Here is a 21,636-nt window from a genome sequence, read left to right as displayed (position 1 = left end):
ATCTCTGATACCTGAGATCTTAGAATTTTTCTGACAAAGCAACAGCAAAATCCAGTAGTTGGAAATGTTTATTTGGTGGCATTAAATGAATGAGATGTAATTTTCTTAGTAGTGTGGTGGCCAGCTCTTGTGGTTGTGTCTGTGGGGCTGTGAGCTCTGCTTGGAATTTCTAGGAGCCATACAAGCAAGTGGCTTGAAACACAGACTCTACTGCTACTTTCTAGCCTTTGAGGAGCAATCCTCAAGTTTATGAAAGACATGGGAAAGGGGAAAGACTGTCTGGGCAGAGCCATACCTCACAGCCCAAGAATTTGTAAGTTTTTCTTTTTTTCAAGGCTTTATGGAGAAGAGTTGATTTTCTTGATGAAAGCAATTGTTTGCAATACTGCATCACTTCATTAAGATGATTTCTTATGCCAAGACTTCCGAGGATTGTTGGTGGCTTCAAGAAATAACTTCATGATTTCACACAAGACTAGAGGTGGTTTTTTGGTATTTTTTTCGTATAAATTACTTTCTAAATTTCTCTGAAGAATCAGAAAATTTTCACCATTGGTATGGAGACTGGATTCAGTGGACTATGATCTGAAGTAGTATGGATGCTTTTCTTTTTAAAGATGCCTGGGGGGTCTTATTCATCTGTTAAGAGTATTTTGGCTTCAGGACAGTGTTTTCTTTCAAGACAGTATGACAGTGATCATGATGTCTTTTGCCTTTCTTATGAACAGGCACAGTCTGACTGTTGGAAATGAGGATATTTTATCATTCCAGCGCTGTTTTGTGGTCCTCAGACACTGAAATATTTTCTCCTTTCCTGTCATTGTTCTTAGAAGCCTGAAATATATGGAGGAAAGGGAAAGGGCTTCATATATAAGTATTTAAGTTTAGTGTCATGGCCTCTAATATATAGGAGACAATATACATAGTGGTTGATTGCCTTGTCCTGTCTGGATTAGAGATCTGCAGTTCCCCTGTAGAGATTTATGTAGATTTTTTTTCACATGCTTCCTTCTAGAAGAGCTTGTTTTCTGGTAGAGGAAAGAGATGCTGTATTGAGCTTTTCTGACTCTTTGTAACCTTTCTTTGTGGATATTGTACGAACATTCTTCTTCTCTTGGTTCTATGACTTTCTCCTGTACTCACTCCTGTGGCTCTTTTCTGTGCTTTATTTATTAAGTCTGACTGCAAACTGACATTCATGGGATTTGGGATGTTGCAGAGCATTGTGATATTACTACTTGAAAGTGGTGTGCAGGCTTATATCACACAAGACAGTGTATATTTTATAAGATATTATAACTCATATGTTGAAATTGGAAAAACCCCTTTCTTGTCACTATGCCCATCATCTGTTTTTCAACATCAGTTCCAAGAGCTGACATTTTACATGCTGACAAACTAATGAGAAGTTTGTACAATCAAGTATTTGCATGATAAAAAAAAAAAAGAGGAGAATTGAAAATAAGAGCAGAAATGGTAATTATCATCAGTCATGCAATAAGAAGTCTTGTACTTTTAGACATTTTAAAATTGTCTACAAATCATAGTCTATTTAAACTGAACAGATTGTTATTAATAATAATAAAAAATTAATAAATTGATGATGATAATAGTTAATAATATTTTTATATTTCTGTGCATGAATTGTAGTACAATTGATTTACATCTCCAAATCAATGATTAACAAATTAGATCTCTAACATGTAATCTAGAACTCAGAAGTGGTAACCTACTCCTGTTATTTCATGATTATACTTACTTGATGAGCCTTGACTGTGTCCTAAGCATCAGAGACAGATGTTTGAGTTTCTTTACATAGCAGTGACATTTCTTAGGCTTTTTACTTAGCATAATATAATTGCAGTTATGGATGCTTTAAAAAAAAAAAACAAAAAACACTTTGCTGTGAAGATTTTTTTATGTAGCCCTTAAATACTGAATAGGAACTGTAGTGAGCAATCCAGTATGTGCTGTGTCAGCACCCTACTGCAAAAGCTAATAATTCCAGGATGCTGGAGTGGCACTGGGCCAAGTTGTGGTATAACAAACACCAGGTCAGGGGCCCTCATTTTGTCATTTGATTTTTGGAGACTTTATCCTAATTCTACAGGGGAAAAAACCCAAACCCACAGTCACTGAAGATCAGTTTTTCTACTACAAAACTCATAGACTCTGATATACTTCAACAGTAACACTAAATAATTGACAAGACGAAAACATATTGTGTTTAAATGAGCGTGTGGGGTGATGATAAATGAGAGGGCTGTCATAACAAATAAATATGTGGCTTCAGTGGTCACCCTTTGTCATGCAGTATTCCTCTCCAAGAAGCTGGCTATCAATGTCACTCCCACGCCTCTCAGCTCCTTTTTCCTCCCTGCCCTTGAGCCGTGTTGCAGGCAGCCATCCTTTCCTTGGTGTCACCTGACACAGATCTCTTCTGGCCTTTCTGGAGCTGTCCGTACTCTGTACTGCTTCAACATCCTTCACCTTCTACTTCTGTGTGCTTTTCCGGTTCTTTTGTGTTTTTTTAATTTTCTCCTCAGTTTTTTTTTTTTTTCTTGTGACATCCAGATGCCTACAGAACTGAATTTAGAGTCATTTAGTATTTAGAAGTTTAGAATAAGCTTGCAGCTGAACCAATCTTTTATTTAAGAAAGTTATCTGTGAGAAAATGTATCAGTTCTATAAGCAGAGTACTTTTTAACCAAATCATTGTGCTGTTTCTTTTTTTATTTATTTTCTCCTGAAGCGGTGTGCATATTTGAAGGCAGAACCTACTTTGATGGACAAAGAGAAACTGTGTATTCAAGCTCAGGGGACTGTGTTCTGTTCCAGTGCAAGGTAAGAATACTGTTGATGGGGGAAAAAGAATTTACATGTTCAAAATATCAAAGTCCTACTGAAAGAAACTATTGAAACACAGACAGGTCTGCTTTAGGATACGGTAACAGAAAAGGCATCCTTTGTTTATTTTGTCTTGCTGAGTTCCACAGCAAATTTTCCAAATAAATTTTCTTTTCATAGCTGCAGGCTTTGATCACGCAGCTTGACGATCAAGCTGCATCCTTTCTCCATTTAGGTTTGTTGCATTTAGGGCTTGTCTCCAATAATAAAAATCCACCAGACTACCTTATGCTTTCTTTGGCACATGTGCAACATTATTGTTCAAAACTATGTGCTTGGGTATGAATGTGATGGGGGCATGATTTGGAATGCAGGATAATTCTTAGTGGAAAAGGAGAAGAGCTGGCAACCCAGCTGTCTGGTTGTGTTTCTAGTGATGGAAATTGGGTAGGGTCATTGTTTTATTTGTACACCTGATGCTGAGCCAGTCTTGTCCTGCTGCATGAACAGAGCTGCTTTTCAGGCCCCATATGCATTTTAAGGCAAAATATACCTTAGGGACTGCTACGGGTTGAGAATTACACAAACTGCTTCAGTGAGTCCTGTGTTGCCTCTTGGGGGTGGGGAGGAATGAAGAGGAATCCTCTCCTGTTAGAGAGCTGAGTTAGAGTTAGGTAGGCAGCTGCATGCTGGAAGGTGGAGCTGGAAAGCTGAGATCACATTTCTAGGTCAGAGAAGAGAGAAGATCCTTCAGCCACACTGCTGCAATCTGGTGGACCAGTTTCTGAAAATCTCAGAACTTTTGTATACAGTTGTGAAAAAGTGTTTTACAATGTAGAACTGAGGGCCATTGATTTACTGCTTTTGATTTTAATCATCGTGAGCTTAATTCCTGGAGTAGGTGCTTTGAAACCCTTTTGAGACAGCAAAGAAGAAGCTGAGCAGAAATAATTTTGGGTTCAGTCATACACTTCTCGGGGCTGTGAGCTCATGGTTTCAAGGTGACACCTAAATTCTGTGACTAGCCAATGGATACAACTAACAACCATCACAAGTTATGTGAGGTTTCCTTGTGTTTCTTGCAGCTGGAAAGGGTGATGCTGGATGGACCAAAAGCCTCTGTTGGCTTTGCTAGCCTGGATTCATGTTGATCATACTTGTTTGCTGGTGGCTTGCCTGAGTGTCCCGGCAGAAGTATTAAGCAGAAACTTTGGCTGATTCCAGTGCTGCGTTTTCAAGGACTGAAGTACACCCAATTGCTGCTGAGCAGCTTTCTGAATGATAATTCAGAGCAAAGACCCCAAATACTGTGAAATGTGTTGGTCACTTAGGCAGCTGTAGATGGGCAGAATTTTATCACTGCCAGAGTTCACATAAAAGGACATAGTGAATGACTCCAGCTCAAGAGAGAGACTGAAGAGAAATGGCATAAGTACTGATTTCATGCTTGAAGGCTTATTATGATGTTATCAAGGCAATGTAGGGAATTTCTTCTTTTCATTTGCACATAATTCTAAACATAATTTCTTTGTTTTATTTGGCTGCTGCAGTTGTGCCTCCTATAGGCATGTACTTTTCTGCTTGAATGTTCCAAAACAAAAGAATGAAAAGTTCTCTTCCAAAATACAAATTGTAAAAGAATTTTATGTAATACATACTACTATTATTGATATTATTCCTATCAAATGCTTTGGGGGTTTTTTCTTTATTTTGTGAGATTTCTGGGTTTTGTTTGTTCTGACATACACCACCTCTGTGGCTGGTTTAATTTTCTATGTTATCAGGTTGGGGTTGGATTCTCTGTCAAGATTGCTTAAGGTGAAGTTCGAGCAGTAATTTTGATACTCCTGTATTTGTGTTTCATCTTTATATTTCATGCTTGAAGGTGATTTCAAATTAAATGCAAGGTTCTCAGCGATAATACATGCATGATTTTAGGCACTTGCATGCCAAAATACAGGGTCCTGAGTTCAGTCAGCCCATATTTTACCCAGATTGCTGATTTTAAGGCAGGTGCCTGTCAGGAGCATATTATTCCTTGCTTTGTTTTCTCTCTTTGCCATCTCATGGCTAGAACACTGCAAGGCACCTGAATTAGTGCCCAGGGGAGCCTAAAGGTGGTAGCTGGGCAGTAGCCAGATTGCTGGGGCAGGCACTTCATGAGGTGCTGCTGCAATGAGTGTGTGTGCCCTGCACCGAGTACCTGAAGACATTTAGGTACCATCTTGTGGCAATGGACATTTCCAGGTTCCTGATCCAAGCTTCACTGAGAAACCTTCTCTTTCCTAGTAGGCAGTCAGTGCCTCTTTCCTTCAATGTGACTGCCACAGTGCTGACAGGGGAGGTGTTCATGTCTGATTTTCCTTGCTGTACAAATAACAAACTGCTTTAGAGTATTCATTATGAGGACCCTTGACTCTGGAATCTGCTGCCTCAATTTCTGAGAAATAATTATTACTCTTTCAGGCATAATTTTAGGAGAAACTTCTGAAGCAAGTTGCTTGACAGCTAAGATAAGAGAAGAATGAGAGCTGTTGCCACACTTTTGGTTTCTTGAAAATGTTTGAGTAAAGGGGAGTTCCTGATGCTTTTATTGTGCTGTGCTGTCCTTTCAAATGCTTTTTCAAGTTTGAGTGTTCTTGGGATTTTTTGGGGTTTTTTTTTTTCAGATTTTTTGCACATTATAATTTAAAAACTCCAATAAAGTTATCGTTTATCTTTCCTTCTTCTCTCACAGTATTAACCAATTACTTCAATTTAACAGGACCATAAAATGCAGCGTATTCCCAAAGACAGCTGTGCTGCTTTGAACTGCCCAGAATCTCAGCAGATCCCCTTATCTCACAGTTGCTGCAAAGTCTGTAAAGGTAAGGTAATTGGAGGATATATATAAGCTTCATGTAATATTCTTTTCTTATAGATTATATAGGTCCTACACATGATAATCATGGTAAACCTTGGGAAGCTGAATGGGTAACATCTGGATTGTGTGTGGTATCTGAAAATTGTTTGCAAAATATCTAATAATGGGAATTCTGTGAAATATTTTTAATGACACTTGTATTTTTCATTCTAGCCAGAAATGGTTGAAAGGTCAAAGAACTTTACCTAAGTAGGGGTTTTCTACCTTTCATCCACTCTGGTGTCCAAGCAAAATGAGACTGGAGAAATGTTCCTGTTCCTCAGCATCTTTCTGAGATACTTTGAGATGTCTTCTTCAGAGAACCATTTGTGCTGTGCATCTGATCAAAGAGTGGAGTAACTGTTTTACCTCTTTTGGGGTTGTAGCCTGCATCTTAGAGCAGCAGCTTTGGGGAATATTTTCCTATGTTTCATACCTGTGTGTATTACACCCAGGCTGATCCTTATGAAAGGGGAGAGATGCACTGAGTGCTCTGTGTCTTGAGCCCACTCTTTTGATCTGGATTAATACTGGTATCTTCAAAGCTATAAGGAGTTGTATCTTCAAGTGGCTACATCTGTTTCTTCTACAGCTAAATGAAGATAAATTGATACCAGGCATGAAAGAAGGTGGTAGCCTGGGGCTGATTTTAGGTATACTTCAGTGAAGAGAGCAGCTATACTTGTTTTTGTGCTACTTGGTGCAAACACGAAAGATGCGATTAATGACAGCAAGCAGAGAGATAGGAAAGTAGAAGAAAAGAATTTAAGTCCATAGATCTCAAATTCTTTCACAGTCAAAAAGGATTCTTTAAATTATGCCTTTTATAAAATCTTCAGTGGCCTAGAGAAAAGAATTCTGAATTTCTTCTACCTGATATAGCTGGAAAATTCTAATATATGTGAGATGAGTTCATTCTGAACATTTTCAGTCCCACCTTGGCCTCTCCTGGGCTACAAAGCTGCTATATGCTATTATTCAGCAGCATGTATTTTATTTAATACAGGACATAGATAAGTCTTAAGAACCTTAATAAAAACAAACAAAAAAAGTAAAGAGCCATCACCCTTTCTGCATAACATGAACATTCTCATTTAATGCCAATGTTGGATACAGCCAGCCAAGGCCATGAAATAAAAAAAATAAGACTACTACTGTTCAGCAACATAGCAGCACTTGATTTCATGTTAGCAAACAGAAGGAATGTAAAAAAAACCTACTACTATGACTACAACAAGTACTATTGCTACTACTGTGTTGAGAGGTTCAATATAAATTTTCCAGACTGAAGAAAAATTTCAGAATCTTAAAAATCTGTAAGTTAAGATGAAATGGAAAGTAGTCACACTCAGGAAAATGGAAGGGCAAAAATAGGAAAAGAGGAAATAGAGTGAAGATAAGGTGAGATTTGAAGAATAAATTGATCTGAAATGGAAAGGATGATGCAGTCAGAGAAGACTATTGCATCAGTGGAGCTTGAAAGGAAAGGATAAGGGGAAGCAAAAGCAAACCAGTCCATGTTAATCAAAGCTTTTTAGTTAAATACAGAACTATTTTATAGTTATACCTGGGGGCAAAAAGTGTTAGGAAAAAGTAGTAGCACTACTGAATGAGCTAGTGAGTTTCTAAGCTAAAAAAGAAAATAAAGAAAAATATGTAATTAAGAAGTGTCCTGTAAAAGTACTTAACAAGGACAAGGAGACAATAAGGGGATTTAAGCAATCCTGTCCAGCTGCCTTAGATCAATGCTATAACCAGAAATTGAATTGAAGACGTAGAGACAGTCTGTTCTTGTGGTCTTTTCTACTCCTTTCATCCATTTCATGCTTGGTACAATTTATTTTTCTATATCTCACAGAGAATAGAGAGGCATTTTTTGACCTAATTGAAAAAAAAGATAGGACTGTCTTGGGTAGGGAGGTTTCATAATCCCTGAATTCTTTCTAACCCTCAATCATATTTGTTTCTTTACAGGCCATGACTTTTGCTCTGAAGGACATAACTGTATGGAGCATTCTGTCTGCAGAAACCTGGATGATAGAGCTGTCTGTAGTTGCCGAGATGGCTTCCGAGCCCTTCGGGAGGACAATGCCTACTGTGAAGGTAGCAGCTCATAGAGATGCTTAGCTCCACTTTATAAATTACTGTGTATTGATTCATGAGTTGTCAAAGGGATAGGCCTATTAAATGCAATGAATTATGCAGCAGATTAATCAACTCAATTAATTATCTCTACAATTAAATTCTTAAAAAAAAATCTGGTCAGTGGTGCGGTGGCAAGTTAGTGTGGCTGAGGTCTTGAATTAAAAACATGCTTCCATATGAAAATTTCAGATTCTGAATATTCAGATATTCATGCAGTCTAATGGGCAACCATTTGAATAGCATATTAGTATAACGTTTAGTTCCATTCTCTGCCCTGTTCCATTCTCTCTCCCTTGGAAGTAAGTAAATGCTATAGACTAGATACTAGTATTGTTAATCATACTGAGTAATAATTTATTATTTCAGCTGCTCTTTTGGTATCAGGGAGCACCAAGCTACTGACTCAGAAGAGAAGCCTCTATGATTGGTGTTTTTACAGTCTAGTGTAATCCTGCAAAACAAGCCCACCCCCACTCCAGCAGCGAGAGACAAAGTCCTCTGCACTGTCTCTTGGCTTTTGTGTTGACTATTGCTCTTCCTCATGAAAACCCTGGTTCTGTAAAAAAAAGAATGAATACTGGTATACTATAAGGCCATTTTTATCATATAGCTTTCATGTTGGTAGCAGGATGGCCTTTGACTAGTAACCAGCTTGGTTGGGATTTAGCCTGCTGAAGTGAAGCATCTGTGAGTAGAGTCTAAGGTATTCTGAAGTCTTACCTGATACTGGGATTATTGTCTGGCCTGTCATGCACTATTAAAAGGAACGAATCAAGGCCTTTTAAGACTTTTATGTTAGCTGAACTCTGAATAAGTTAATGCCTGCAGCCTACTTAAGTTAATAGATGCATTAATGTCTGTGGGAATGCTCATCTGTAGATTTAGATTTGAGAATTCATTACTGTTTTCAGAAAAGGAGGAAATTAATTCAGCTTTACATAACTCTGCTTTATGTTTATGGTAAGCCTTCTTATGGCAGCCTGCTTTGAGAAACAGAGCTAAAAATCATGCAAAACCAAAACCCTTGGTGCTCATCATGTCCCAGTGGGCATCTGACATCGGGACCTGCTGTGTAGTTAGTTCTGTGTTGCAGTATCAGCCACATTTATCCCAACTTACAGCCTCTGGTGACTATGCTGTGTTTCTGGGAACCCATCAGCCGTTTCTTTTTCGAGGGGGCCACTGAAGTAATGAAGTTATGCTGCAAGCTGATACTTTAAGAAGTTGGTTTTTTAATTTCTTTTTTTCCCCACAGCTCTATTGTTACTCTGCTGAATGAAGGCAGAAAACCAAGTTGTGTGTTCTTAGGGATCTCCACAACACTCAAACGAGAGTCTGTTGCTATGTTTGGAACTTGCAAGGCATATCATAAGCTAAAAAACAAAAGAAGATTTTTGATCAGAATTGATGGTGAAATGTTTAGATGGGGACATAGTAGATTATCATATATGAGACCGATGTATTTGTAGTATAAGTGGATTTATCAGTTTGTGCAGCACCTGAATTCAGTAGGATGACTTTCTGAGAAGATTTATTGGCATTATTGCTTCTGTATGGGCAAATAACATTGTTTCAGGATAGTTATTATCAATCTGGTTAAGTGCTTTCAAAAAAATTGGGTAACTGAATAAAACATTGGGACACTGTTTATATAAAAATAAGAATCCTATTACTATGTTCAGATGCATTAAATTATCTCTCAAGGAAGTGTGTGATTTAGGGCCTTCTCCAGGAACACTTGCTCACATTGAAGGCAGCAGGAGTAAATCCCATTAGGAAGATGGGAGCAATACTCTTCAGATTGGGTCCCTGCCAGATGAGGTTCTCCCAGCCAAGGGTGAAACTGAGTTTTCAGTGCTGAGTTTCAGGAGGCAAAGCAGCCTGGCTTTGCTGCCAGTCATATGCCATAGCTGCAGGGTAGGCAGCACACTTGAACTCTGCTCTCTTGGCAGATGAGTCCACTTGGCTGCCTTCCCTGACTGAGTGTAGAAGAGGGAGAATAAGGTCACAGATTCAAACTTTAGGATTGTTTTTGTGGAAGAGAAGGGGCAGGGCACTGAAATACCCATAATTTTTCAAAGGTTTGCTTTTACTATTGTATCCCTCTCTTCCAGCCCAAATGTCTCTATAAGCAATGAGGTTTTACCTTAACTCTTACCCTAATATTAAACAATACAATAGCAAAGAGCACAATGGCAACAGTGGATCACCAAGTCCTTTCAGTGTCCTTTCTCTCATCTTGAAAGGCTGAAATGGTCCCAACCTCCCTTTCTCAGCACATGGACTTTTTTTCACTGTGCCATTGTGGCTTTACTTACGAGCAATGTGAAGTGTGGAAATGTGGAGTTAACACAAAGCCTTTCAGCAAAGGGTTTTTGCAATGGCTGGAGCCCATGGATATGATATCTGGTTCTGTATTCTCACTTCACCAACTTCAAATGTACTGAAAAATTAGCTGTCATTGATTCTGTGTTAGAGCAAAATTTCATCAAATACAATCCTGATTTGTGCCTCAGCACTGCAAAAATTCAAAGAATAAACAGAAGTTATGATGGTCCCAGTGGCAGAACTTCTCTGGAAGGCAGAAGAACAAAAATAAAAATATTCAAAAATGGGATCAGTGTCGGTCTGGAAAAGCTGCATAAATTTCATCTGAATGACAGAAGAGTTTGGCTTCTGTCCTAGAAAGAACTGGTGCTTTTCCAAATCTGTGTGATGTCTCTAGATACTGTTATGGTGAATACCTTTCTGTTTTATAATAATAATATTTGTTAATATTTATGTCACATTTAGCTTTCCCTTAGAGGACTGTTAAAAGCAATACTTAAGGAGCTGAGATTTCTTCATTTACATGCTGTAAGCCTTATTTCAAGTACTCTGATATGTATTTTCTGTCTCAGGCTATTGTGAAATTTGAGGCACCTTGTGGGCAGGCTGGATATGGATTATACAGTTCTGCCCAGGTTTAGGTGCTTTTTTATGTAGTATCCTTGGTGTATAGTGTACCTAACAGCAACATTTTACAAACACAGATATTCTGGTATAGTGTAATTAGTTTTTCCCAAAGGAACACCTTCAATGCTCTCAAACTTATGGTAGCCCCCTGGGGTGTATTTCAAACAGTGTTCGATGCCCACTACATTAGTGGTGGTGGAATTGAGCTGAAGAAGTTTTTTAAGGATGAAATTTGTGACTATTGGCTATCAGGATATTCTGATGCATCAAGAGGAGTGAAGTATATCCATATTTCAAATAATATGGGTTTGTCAGTAGTCTGCTGGTGGCAGGTTTAGGTGTCATTCTCAGATCCTTGAAGCTAAGATGTTTCCATGACATTTTAGCCAGTCCTCAGAACATGTTTTTGGGAGATGTTACTTCTACTCTTTGGAGACAGAACTTGAAAGTCCAAGTTTCTGATTTAATAATAATGATCAACTATCTCTCTGCAAAATCTGATCTCACTTCAGAATTTTTGCCAGAGATTGCTGGTTTAATTGAGAGGCAAGTACGCTGAAGAAAGAAGGCAGGAGAATGCGCTAATCTGTTGTAAGCACCAGGATTAAACATGATCTGAGGAAAACAGGTTATTTACTTTTTTAAGGAAGAAAATTTAGCCTGCTGCAGGGGGGCTGCTTACATCGGGTGCTTATTTTGTGTAAGGTGGAGTTAATTTTCTTCAGAGAAGCCTGTGTGCTGCAGTGTTTTATCTTTGTGATGAGATCAGGGATGTTTTAGCTACTGCTGAACAGTGCTTGGATGATGGTGAGGCTGCCCCTGCCTCTCCCTTCTCCTGCAGCCAGTGGGCTGGGGGTAAGAAAGACATTGGTGGGGGGACACAGCTGGGACAGCTGCTCCTGGCTGACCCAAGGGATATCCCAGACCATTTGGTGTCATGGCCAGCAGTAAAAACAAGGGTGCTCTTTCTAAGGTGGCTGTTGCTCAAGGACTGACTGGAAATCAGTCTGCTGGTGGGAGAAGGAGAGAGGTTGTCTTTAAATCACTCAACTTTTTTCCTCCCCTTCATTTATTATATGGTCTTTATCTTGACCCATGAGGTTTTTTTCTCACGTTTGCTCTCCTGGAGCAGCAGGTGGTTACTGAATTGCTGGCCAGGGTCAATCCTCCGTATATTACAAATGTATGTTATAGTTGTGTAGACTATAATGTTTATTGTCTGGTGTTTGGGAATTTAGTTGTACTAGCTGCACAGTACACAAGAATTTGGGGTAATTTCTTAGTCTTAAATAATTATTTTGTGAAACCATTTTTCTTTTTTTATCTTAATTTGTCCTTTTTCCTCAGTAACTCTCCTAGTTACTCAGCTGTTACCATGATTGTCCCAGTTTCCAGTGCAGCAGCTGAAATGAGACCAGGGAGTGAGTGACTGGCTACATTTGAGTATTGCATCAGCTTCACTGATGATTGTCCCTTGAAGGGAAAATGTCTTCAGTTTAGAAATCTGCTGTTTAATAAGCTGGCTTGATTTCAGTCATTGTCAGTGGAGGGAAGTAGGCAGTCTTAAGAGGATGAATTGTCTCTTTTCAGAATAGATGTCTGAAGCACATCCAGAAGTGCCTTTTGGTTGGATCTCATTAGAGGTCCAATGTTATCTCAGAGTTGTACTTTCTCATTCTGCTTGGAAAGTTTTACTGATCTATCCCTGTGTTTGAGTAAAATGCTAATGTCTTATTCAATGCTCATCCCCAAAACAAAAGAAAAAAAATGCATTTCTTCACTTACCTAATCTGTACAATCTGTTATTAATGTTGATCTTGGTGCTTCCAACTGCTGGATTACAAAAATAAAGGACATTTTTAGAATGAGTTTACCTTCTACAGATTGTAGTGAAGATCTTAGAAAAATTAAAAGGTGAAAATCAAATTGTAATAGTGTATGTGTTGCATCATATTGGCCAAGAACAGTAATCATCAACCCATTTTTTTTCTTTTGCAAAGTGTAATATTGAGAAAAGCATAGGTTGGAGACCTCTGTAATGGAAATGCAGCCCAGAATATTCAAATATGTTAAGTCCCCTGGGTCTTTCATAACCAATATTGGGCTATTTGTTAGCTTTGCTGTCTCCATGGCAAATCCTTTGGGTGAGTCTGTCTTTGGAGCTCTGAAGTTCTGTCAGTTTTGTGAAACTGGGAAGGTTACCCAAACTTCACTCTTCATACTATGATTCATCCTTCTATGGTTCTATGATACATAAATTCTTTTTTGGAAGTGACATGTGGCAACAGTATTCCATATAGCTAAGAAATAAAGATTTCCATCTCCATCAATTGGCAGTGTTTGAATCATTACCTTGTCATTTTGGGTTGGGCTGGAAAACTAATCAAGCAGAAAGAAAAACTTTCACTCCAGGAGGGCAGAATGTTACTCCCAAGCCTCTACTAAAAAGTAATTAAACATTATTAATATTAAAAGGAAACATCAAAATTAAACAGTATTACTATATTATCAATTATTAATTTTTTTCTCAGGCTTTGTCATCTTCCATCATTATATTTTTGAGAAATCTAAATATGAAGAATTATCAGGCCAGTTCTAATGTGTCAGTGTGTCTGAGTGGGCCAAATCCTTTTTGTCTGCCACAGCTCTTACTCAGGAGGATAGCAAAGCTTATTCCTAACTTAAAGTGTACAAGTAATGTCCCTGACACCAGTTCATAATGTGTGTCACATACTGGGTTGCAGACAGTCCCATTGCCTGTAGCAGTGGAATGGTTTGTACGTATATAAATTGGAGGATGTGATTCAGTGCTATTTGATTTTAATTACTTCTCCAGGAAGTCTGTTCAGACTGATTCTATTGTCCACCCATAGTCAAGACTGACAGTGATGTTATTACAATAAATAAATAAATAAAAAAGAAAAAAGACCTGAAACTAATCATACAAAAGGAACCTCTTTGAAGCTTCTCTAAAGTTTTCTGTGCTGCTTTCTTGTACTGACAGCAGCCTTTTTCCACCAGCAATAAAATCATAACATGTTGCATTTTGTTTTAAAATGAGAAATTAAGGTGAAATTTTATACACAAGTTTCTTAAATCTACAACCTCAAAGCAAAGGAGAAAAGAAAATGAAGCCTTAATTTTATTATTGTTTTCCTAAATCTCCAGTTTTCCTTAGTAGCTGGGAGGTGACTACTGAAAGAATCAGATGCTGTTACTCTATGAAAAGAACCCAAAGCCAGCTGGTTGGTTTCCTTTCATAACTTAAAACCTCAGGCTAAAAATCTAACACTTCTTTTGATATGTAGAGGCTGGATCCTCAAGAGCTGTAACAAAGACACAGAAAACCAGCATTTAAAATTTAAAATAGATGTTCTTTCATAAAGACTGCAGGGCAATAGCAGCCACAGCAATTGTATCTGTTGTGGAGGATGATGCATCGCCAGGAGGATGGTGCCAGGCTCTTCCCAGTTATACCCAGTGACAGGACAAGAGGCAATGGATGGAAGCTTCAGCATAGGAGGTTCCATATAAACATGAGGAGAAATTGCTTCACTGTGAGGGTGACAGAGCACTGGCACAGGCTGCCCAGGGAGGTTGTGGAGTCTCCTTCTCTGGAGACATTCAAACCCACCTGGATGTGTTCCTATGTGACCTCCTGTAGGTGACCCTGCTCTGGGTCTGTTCCAACCTCTGACTTTCTGTGATTTTGTGGGACATTAACTAATATGACATGGCTGTGATACCAGCAGTTCTGTAGAACAGGAGGTAATCTACTGGGTGGAAATATGCTACGTCCTTGACACCACACCCAAGCTCCCAATACAATCCAATTTACAGAGGCCTTACCACACCTTTTCAGGTACTATCCTGTTATGTATGCATCTGTTTTCAAATAAGGAGTTTTAAAATACAATCTGAGAAGTACAATCTGTGCTGTTTCTTCTTGCAGAGAATCTAATATATATATATATATAATCTATATATGTATTGCTAATAATATTAATGCTAGTACTAATATTAATTCTTCTTATTCCTCTATAAAATAAGGTAAAACAAAACCACTAATAGTGGCAAGTATTTCTGAATTCTTGCCATTTATAGTTCAAAATGATGAGAAGCAGTCATCCTTTAAAAAAAAAAAAGAAAATTTTGCAGTTTAAATTAAAGACCTTTTTCTAACCAAGTGCAATGCTGAAGGGGGATGGATCATGAACTGGAGTCTCAGTAAGTTGTTCTGATATTTAGACTCTACTAATTAATCATATACAACATCCTTTTTATTCTCAGTATGCAGCTTCATCAGACTAGTAATTTGGTGCCTAAGGAAATGCCCCCCCAGGATGCTTTCATATCTGACAGATAACTATATATAATTACTTGTTTTATCATGTATACACTGCCATATAAATTAATGATAAGATATTAAATAGCAAGAAGATGCAGTTTGCCAAGCAAAGCATTACATGATGGTAGACATTATTTGTTTTAAAAAATTTCCCATGTGATATATATATTTTTTAAACTACATAGTATATGTGGAATCCAGTCATGTTTTCATGAGATAGAGATGAAGATTTTTATTTTCTTCCAAGAGTCTCATTTGAACTGGTAGCTGTTGAATAGTGTCTCCTGCTGCTGTTTAACAAGGACAGTTTTATCTCAACAGTCTGTCTTCCTTTCCAAAAACTGGGGCAAGTGGAAATAAAAACAACTCTTTGTTATAAATAATATTTCAGAATTGATGTAATGTTGTATTGTGCCCTTTCAAAGCTGTCTAGAGCTTCTGTCAAGGAACACAGACCTTGAGTGACTTTGCCTTTATTTTAAGAGTATTTCCTCTCCTAATAGCTCCTTATTAGGCTGCGTGGACAGAGAAATCATGAACTTAAACAAGGAACAGAGATGTAAAAAACCATGAAGGGAAAAGCACCGAGATGTGTAAATTTTTTATAAATGTTATCCATGCAGTTTAATTATGGGCAAGGAAAGAACACACCTGTGTGAGGATCCAGTAATTAGAATTTCTTTTTAATGTAATTGATGCTTTAGCAGTCTAGTCAAGATACAACAACCTCTTATTAGTTCAATTACAACAGTGCTAACACTTATAATACAACTCACCCAGTTTCTCCTAAGGTCCATGAATAATTCAATAAAAATCAATAGACACAAGGAGCTGCCCCTTTCCTCCCACCTCCCACATGAATTGCTGCTGTGAGTTGGTCCAGGTTCTTTGCTGGGAGCAGCATGGTGGGGATGGTGGAAGGCTATTTTATCTTTTCTCCTTCGTCTGTGTCTATGCCTGAGGTTATTTTTGTACGTTTTAACTCTTATAACATGGGTTATGTTCTTGTACTTGGTTCATGAGGTCAGTTTGGGTTCTTTAGGCTTCAGTGCTTTTTTGCCTGCCCACCACATGCTTCCAAAAGTGTGACCAGAGATCACTGATGCCTGATACTATGGAGTTTTAAAGGAAATGGCTGAAGGCAGGACACTATACATAAAGGATCCTCAGTTCTGCAAATAGTCTCCTGTCTTTACACCCCAGATTTACTGACTTACTACCAAACTCATTTTTTCTGGCAGGCTTTTGTGGTAGGTAAAGGCAATGATGGATAGCAAGGCCCAAGGAGAGACTTCGTTAGCCTGAAGCTTTGGTCAACAATGATTTATAGGTAGCAGGTCAAGTTCCACCCCTGTTAATGGGATTGTAAAACTTAAATGAGAATTCTTTTTCCGGGGAACCAAATTCATAGAGTACAGGAGAAAGGGATACAGGGAAACTTTTCCTGGGTTATATATTTTGCATAAATTTTTTTTGAGTGCTTAGAGGGGTAAAGAAAGGCATTTTAAAAATGTTTTTCAAGTCTAAATAAATCATTGAAGTGCAGATTCCAAACACTTTTGCACTAACCAATTTTCCCAGAGATGTCTCTTTCATCTCTTCCACTGGGAATAGAGCAGGTTGATGATCTCCATGACTACACTGTTGTCAGAACATCACAGCTGGTGGCTCAGCTACCACATCACAGGCTTTGAGCACACAAGTCTGTATTGTTGGATGTGTGGAGCCATTGGAGTGGTGCATTCATCCTATTGAGCTGACTGACTTCAGCATCTTGCTGGCTAAACAGTAAGACATTAATGTGCATTAATATGCTAACTAGGCTTTTTGGCAGGGGAAAATTAAGATAGATGTTGCAGGCTTTCTGGGATAATGAAATGCATCAGGTTTTCTGTTGTACTTAGTGCATTTGTGTCTAAAGGTGAATAAAAGGCTACATCAATGTTTCAACCAGTAAGCAGGATGAAAAGGCTTTTATTTTGGTAGCTTGAAAGAGAACAGATGTTGGGCTCTTTCCCTGCCCCAGTTCAGTCTTCCTTGATCTGTAATACCTTAGCCTCATGGATGTGAAGCTTCCATGTGGAGTGCTAAAGGGGGGATGGAATCTCACACTTTGTGTGACTGGTTGCCATTTGTTACTTCATCGTTTTTGTCCTAATTACCCTTTTTGTCCCATGGTGATGTAATTTAGTGCTAAAGTTGCAAGCTGTTTGTAAAAGCAGCTTCTTACCAGCCCTGTGTCCATGGCATAGCACAGTGGAGTTTTGAGACCTGATTGAGGTCTTTATGTGCCAATGAACTATAATACTGAGATAGTAGCAATAATTAGAATTTCATTTGCATTTCTTAGGCTTTTTAGAGATCTGGGTGGGAAAGAGTTTTGTTTTCCAGTGAGCATTTAAAAAATGTGGGCAATATCTTTGCAAGTCAATGGGAAAAAAAAATCAGATTTATTCAAATTAAACATTTCAAAGTTAACTGTTGTAGCATTTTAAAAAATAGAACAAGCAGTTACAAAGAAAACATTTTGCAAAACCTCAATATGGAGTATGTTGGCAAAATGAAAGCTTTTATTTAGAACACTTCTGATTAGGAATTTTTAATCGAAGTAGCTCTGGCTTTAAGTTTTGGATTGCAAAATGAAAACCTTTAGCATTTGGGGTCTCCTGTGGCTATTTACCTGCCAAAGCAGTAATTAATATTCTTTTCAGAAAGTTCTATGTAATGTTTTTGAGGCTTTGGATCTTTATGGAGAATTTTCTGAGGGTGCCAAAGCCAGCTCCTTGGCAGTCTGTTGATGCCAAGCACATAAGGCCTCTAATTACTCAAAGACTGATGTTGTTACTTAAATACAAATCAACACCATTAAGTTAATATGGAGTTGTGAACTGAAATTATGAAAGACACAAGTTGCATGGTTTGTGTTAGTAGTGGGGGCATATGCTGTAACTGCTGCCTGGTTTTGTGAGCTGCACATATATCTCTCTTCAGAACACCTGTGCATCAGGAGGTCTGCACAATTTGCCACTTTTCCCACTTTTCTGTGGAAGTCTCGTGATAGCTTCACTTTTTTTTTCTTTTTTTCTTTTTTTTTTTTTTTTCTTTTTTTAGAATTTCATGGGGACTTGTTCTTAGCCCAAGTATTTCTTGTCCCTAGCCCAAGTATGCTCACTGTATTAAACATTTATTTGTGTTCCTGTGTTCATGAAAGTTACAAAATTAGCTTTTTCAAACTAGCACCCAAATAGAGGTATAATTCTTTCATGTCTATGGAGCTTATAGGGAAAGGAAGGAAATCAGCTCAAATACATTGTCTGTGAAACTCCTAGGAGATGAGGCTGTGCAAAGCAGGCAGGGCTCAGCACCCTGAGCATTTGCAGCTGACACCTTCATGGTTTGAAACAAAGGCCTTCAGCTTCTCCAGCAGAATCCATCAGAACAGTTGCACCAGGCAAAAACCCTGGTTAAAACAGAAACTTTTTTCAAAACTGAGTGAAACTAGGAAATGACTACAGAATCACTAGTCAGTGCTACATTATTTTGTACTGGAATGCAAATTTTCTTCTGGGAATGTAAAGGGGAAAAAACTCCCAAATGAGAGTGGTTGGTCAGTAGCTATTGATTCAAAGAAATTCACTGGAAAGAGAGGATGAATTGTGAGATAAGCATATGACCTAACCAGAAATTAAATCTAGGAGTCAACACTTAATATTTAGCATCACACCGTTAAGAAGTCAACCATGGTTTGAGTTTATATATCCAATCCATGGTTTAGAACTCTCATTATACCCTGGAATGTAACACTCTTGTCCATCCAGAGATTTTACTTTCAAGTGTGAAAACTGTAAACATAATTGAAAACGAGGATGAAATCAAAACCAATGAACAGGAAAAAATCAACAAAACAAGCCAACAATCTACCCCTTTGATTTTTAGCATACTTTAGTATGTTAAAAAGTTCAGTGGCACACTGCATGACAATGTAATTATATATAAACATCTCAGTAATACTTTCTTTATCATTAGCATTACAGTAACATCATGTTACTAGTAATTTCCAAATTAATATAACTTTTCTTCATTGTGACATATTAATAGTGTACAGAAGTTTTCTTGTTATTTATGGCGTTTTCTCTGTCTTACCATTAAAGTATAACCTGCTATAACAAATATATCTAATTTTGCAACCTAAGGGAGTAACAAAACCAATCAGGTTTTGAAGTCCACACCTGAAGTGATTTATGTCTGGAGTTTTCTCTAGTACTTTAATAGTACAGCAAATATTCCACCCCAACAAGCACTTTATCAAGTTGCAAATTATTTTCTGTCAGAGCAGGTCTTTATATAAATCAGATTCCTACAAGTTCCTTTCAGATATGGTGTGTGTATACGTATCTATCTATATATGTATGTAGATAGATATGGATATAGATACATATTTTTTATATATTTAAACCAGTTATTAAATATTCTGGGGTTCTAAGAGAAACATTATTATTTCTCGTGTCTTTTCAGATCTTCCTGTGTTCCTCACAGTTCCTTCCCAAACAGCTGTACGTGTTAGATCAAAGGCATATGGCATGCATATAGTAGTGTGTTTGTATGCTGATAACTCCAGTGATTGTTCAGGTAGTGATGGATGGCTTTGCACTGCTGAGGCAATTAATCTGCTGGGGTTTGTTGGTGTGTTTTGTTTTGTTTTGTTTTTGGTTCTTATTTAAATCATAGGAATAACATCATAGGTACTTCAAAAGGACTTTGGAAAGATGTAAGCCAGTGCAATCTCCTTTGTAACTTCACTAACAGATGTTCACATAAAGCTCATACAGCTTCTCACGTTTGAACGCCACAAGAAGTTCTCTTAAAGGAGAAAGTATAAAAATCTCTCCAAAATGCATTGCTCCACAAGGAACTTCTTCGTCTAACCTCCTCACAGTGAATAACAGAGTATAGAGAAATTGTGAGGAACACCACCTGATTTGGCCTGTGTTCCTCTTTGTCTTCTTCACAGATATTGATGAGTGTGCTGAAGGGCGACACTACTGCCGGGAGAACACCGTGTGCGTGAATACACCCGGATCCTTCATGTGCATCTGCAGGACAGGATACATACGCATTGATGATTACTCATGTACAGGTAAGAGCTGGATATTCATGGCAGGAAACAATAAGGTGATGGTATTTGAGGAGCACACTGGTGAAGTTAATCTTTGCTAGAGTCAGAAATTGTCTTCGTGAACTGCTAAACAGAATAAACACCAATATAATGGCAAGGATGTGATGCAGAAAGCTGCTGTATTTTACAGATTGGTGTATCAGTTGGCTGAAATTGTAAGGCAGTCTGGATCATCTTACAGGTCTACATGTCTTTGGGGGCTGGTAGAAAGGGTGAAGGAAGGAGGCTGAAGAGAAAAGTATGAGAGCAAAAATAGTGCTATGGGCTATTTGGTTTCTATGCGCCATACCAGCACAACTTCACTTGGAGTACAATGATCCTTCTCCAACTTTTTCTGGAGTTAAATTTGCTGTATATTAGTCTTGTTTTAACTTCTTCTGCACTGGGGAGGTTCCCCAGCTAAATCCCGAGTTCAGGGACAGGAGCTCTGCCTGCCTTGATCAATGGGACTACATGGATAGTCTTGTCTCTGTATCTTCCCTTTTTGCTCTCCTGACAGGTGGGTGCTCCAGAGGAGGTGTTGGGTTGATACTGACTTTCTCTCTTCTATTCTTCTGTTGCAAGCTATTTTAGTGTTCAGGAATGAAAACTGAATGTTTAAAATAGCCTTCTATATCAAAAGTGTAAGTGTTCCTGGGAGGGATATGTTTTTTTTTTCTACTAGACAGATAAACCAAATATGATTCAAAGATGTGGCCCATTTTCTCACTGAAGAAAAGCATGTGTGAACAAAATAGTACCACTGCTTTGTGTGTGCAGGGCAATGCATTTGCTCTTTATGTAAGAGGATATTTTTGTTCTGTAAAACTTTCTTGAAGTTCATAATATCTAACAATAGCACAGTCTATAAATGGGTGAGAGTATTCAGAATGGGAAGAGAGCACCATGAAATTAATTGTTAAACTTATTTAATCGTGGCCATTATGTTTTCGCATTTTGGGGCATCAATGATATGTCTTGGTACAGAAACATCATTTTCATAAGCTAGAATAAGTGACCAAACATGCAAAGCATTCAGGGGCATGAATTTAAAAACACGGATTTGTGATATTTTGTGCACTTTACATTCATTTCACATATACTAGTAGGCATTAATTTACTTCAGTAAATTCAGAAGGACTATGTTTTAGGCTCCTTGCAGCAAGTTCTTTCTGAAACAACCACGATGTTTCTGATCATTCTTTCATGTTTTCCACACTCTTAGCTGAGTGAAGCAATTGTTTCACTGCCTACCAAGTGTGAATTTTGGGATTATTTTAGGGC

At 38.1% G+C, this 21,636-nt stretch overlaps 1 protein-coding gene across 1 annotated transcript in view; it reads left to right on the top strand.

Moving 5' to 3' along the window:
• The window catches only part of NELL2 (neural EGFL like 2), a 147,726-nt gene that overhangs the window by 56,838 nt on the left and 69,252 nt on the right, over positions 1–21,636 (top strand). Inside the window, exons 10-13 of the mRNA XM_030463366.1 lie at positions 2,753–2,844; positions 5,612–5,714; positions 7,724–7,852; positions 20,209–20,334. Coding sequence (XP_030319226.1) covers positions 2,753–2,844; positions 5,612–5,714; positions 7,724–7,852; positions 20,209–20,334 — 450 coding nt within the window. The remainder of the gene's footprint in view (positions 1–2,752; positions 2,845–5,611; positions 5,715–7,723; positions 7,853–20,208; positions 20,335–21,636) is intronic.

The sequence above is a fragment of the Calypte anna genome, chromosome 1 (assembly GCF_003957555.1).
Source record: "Calypte anna isolate BGI_N300 chromosome 1, bCalAnn1_v1.p, whole genome shotgun sequence".
Classification (NCBI taxonomy): domain Eukaryota; kingdom Metazoa; phylum Chordata; class Aves; order Apodiformes; family Trochilidae; genus Calypte; species Calypte anna.
This window is presented reverse-complemented; position numbering and strand designations above follow the sequence as displayed.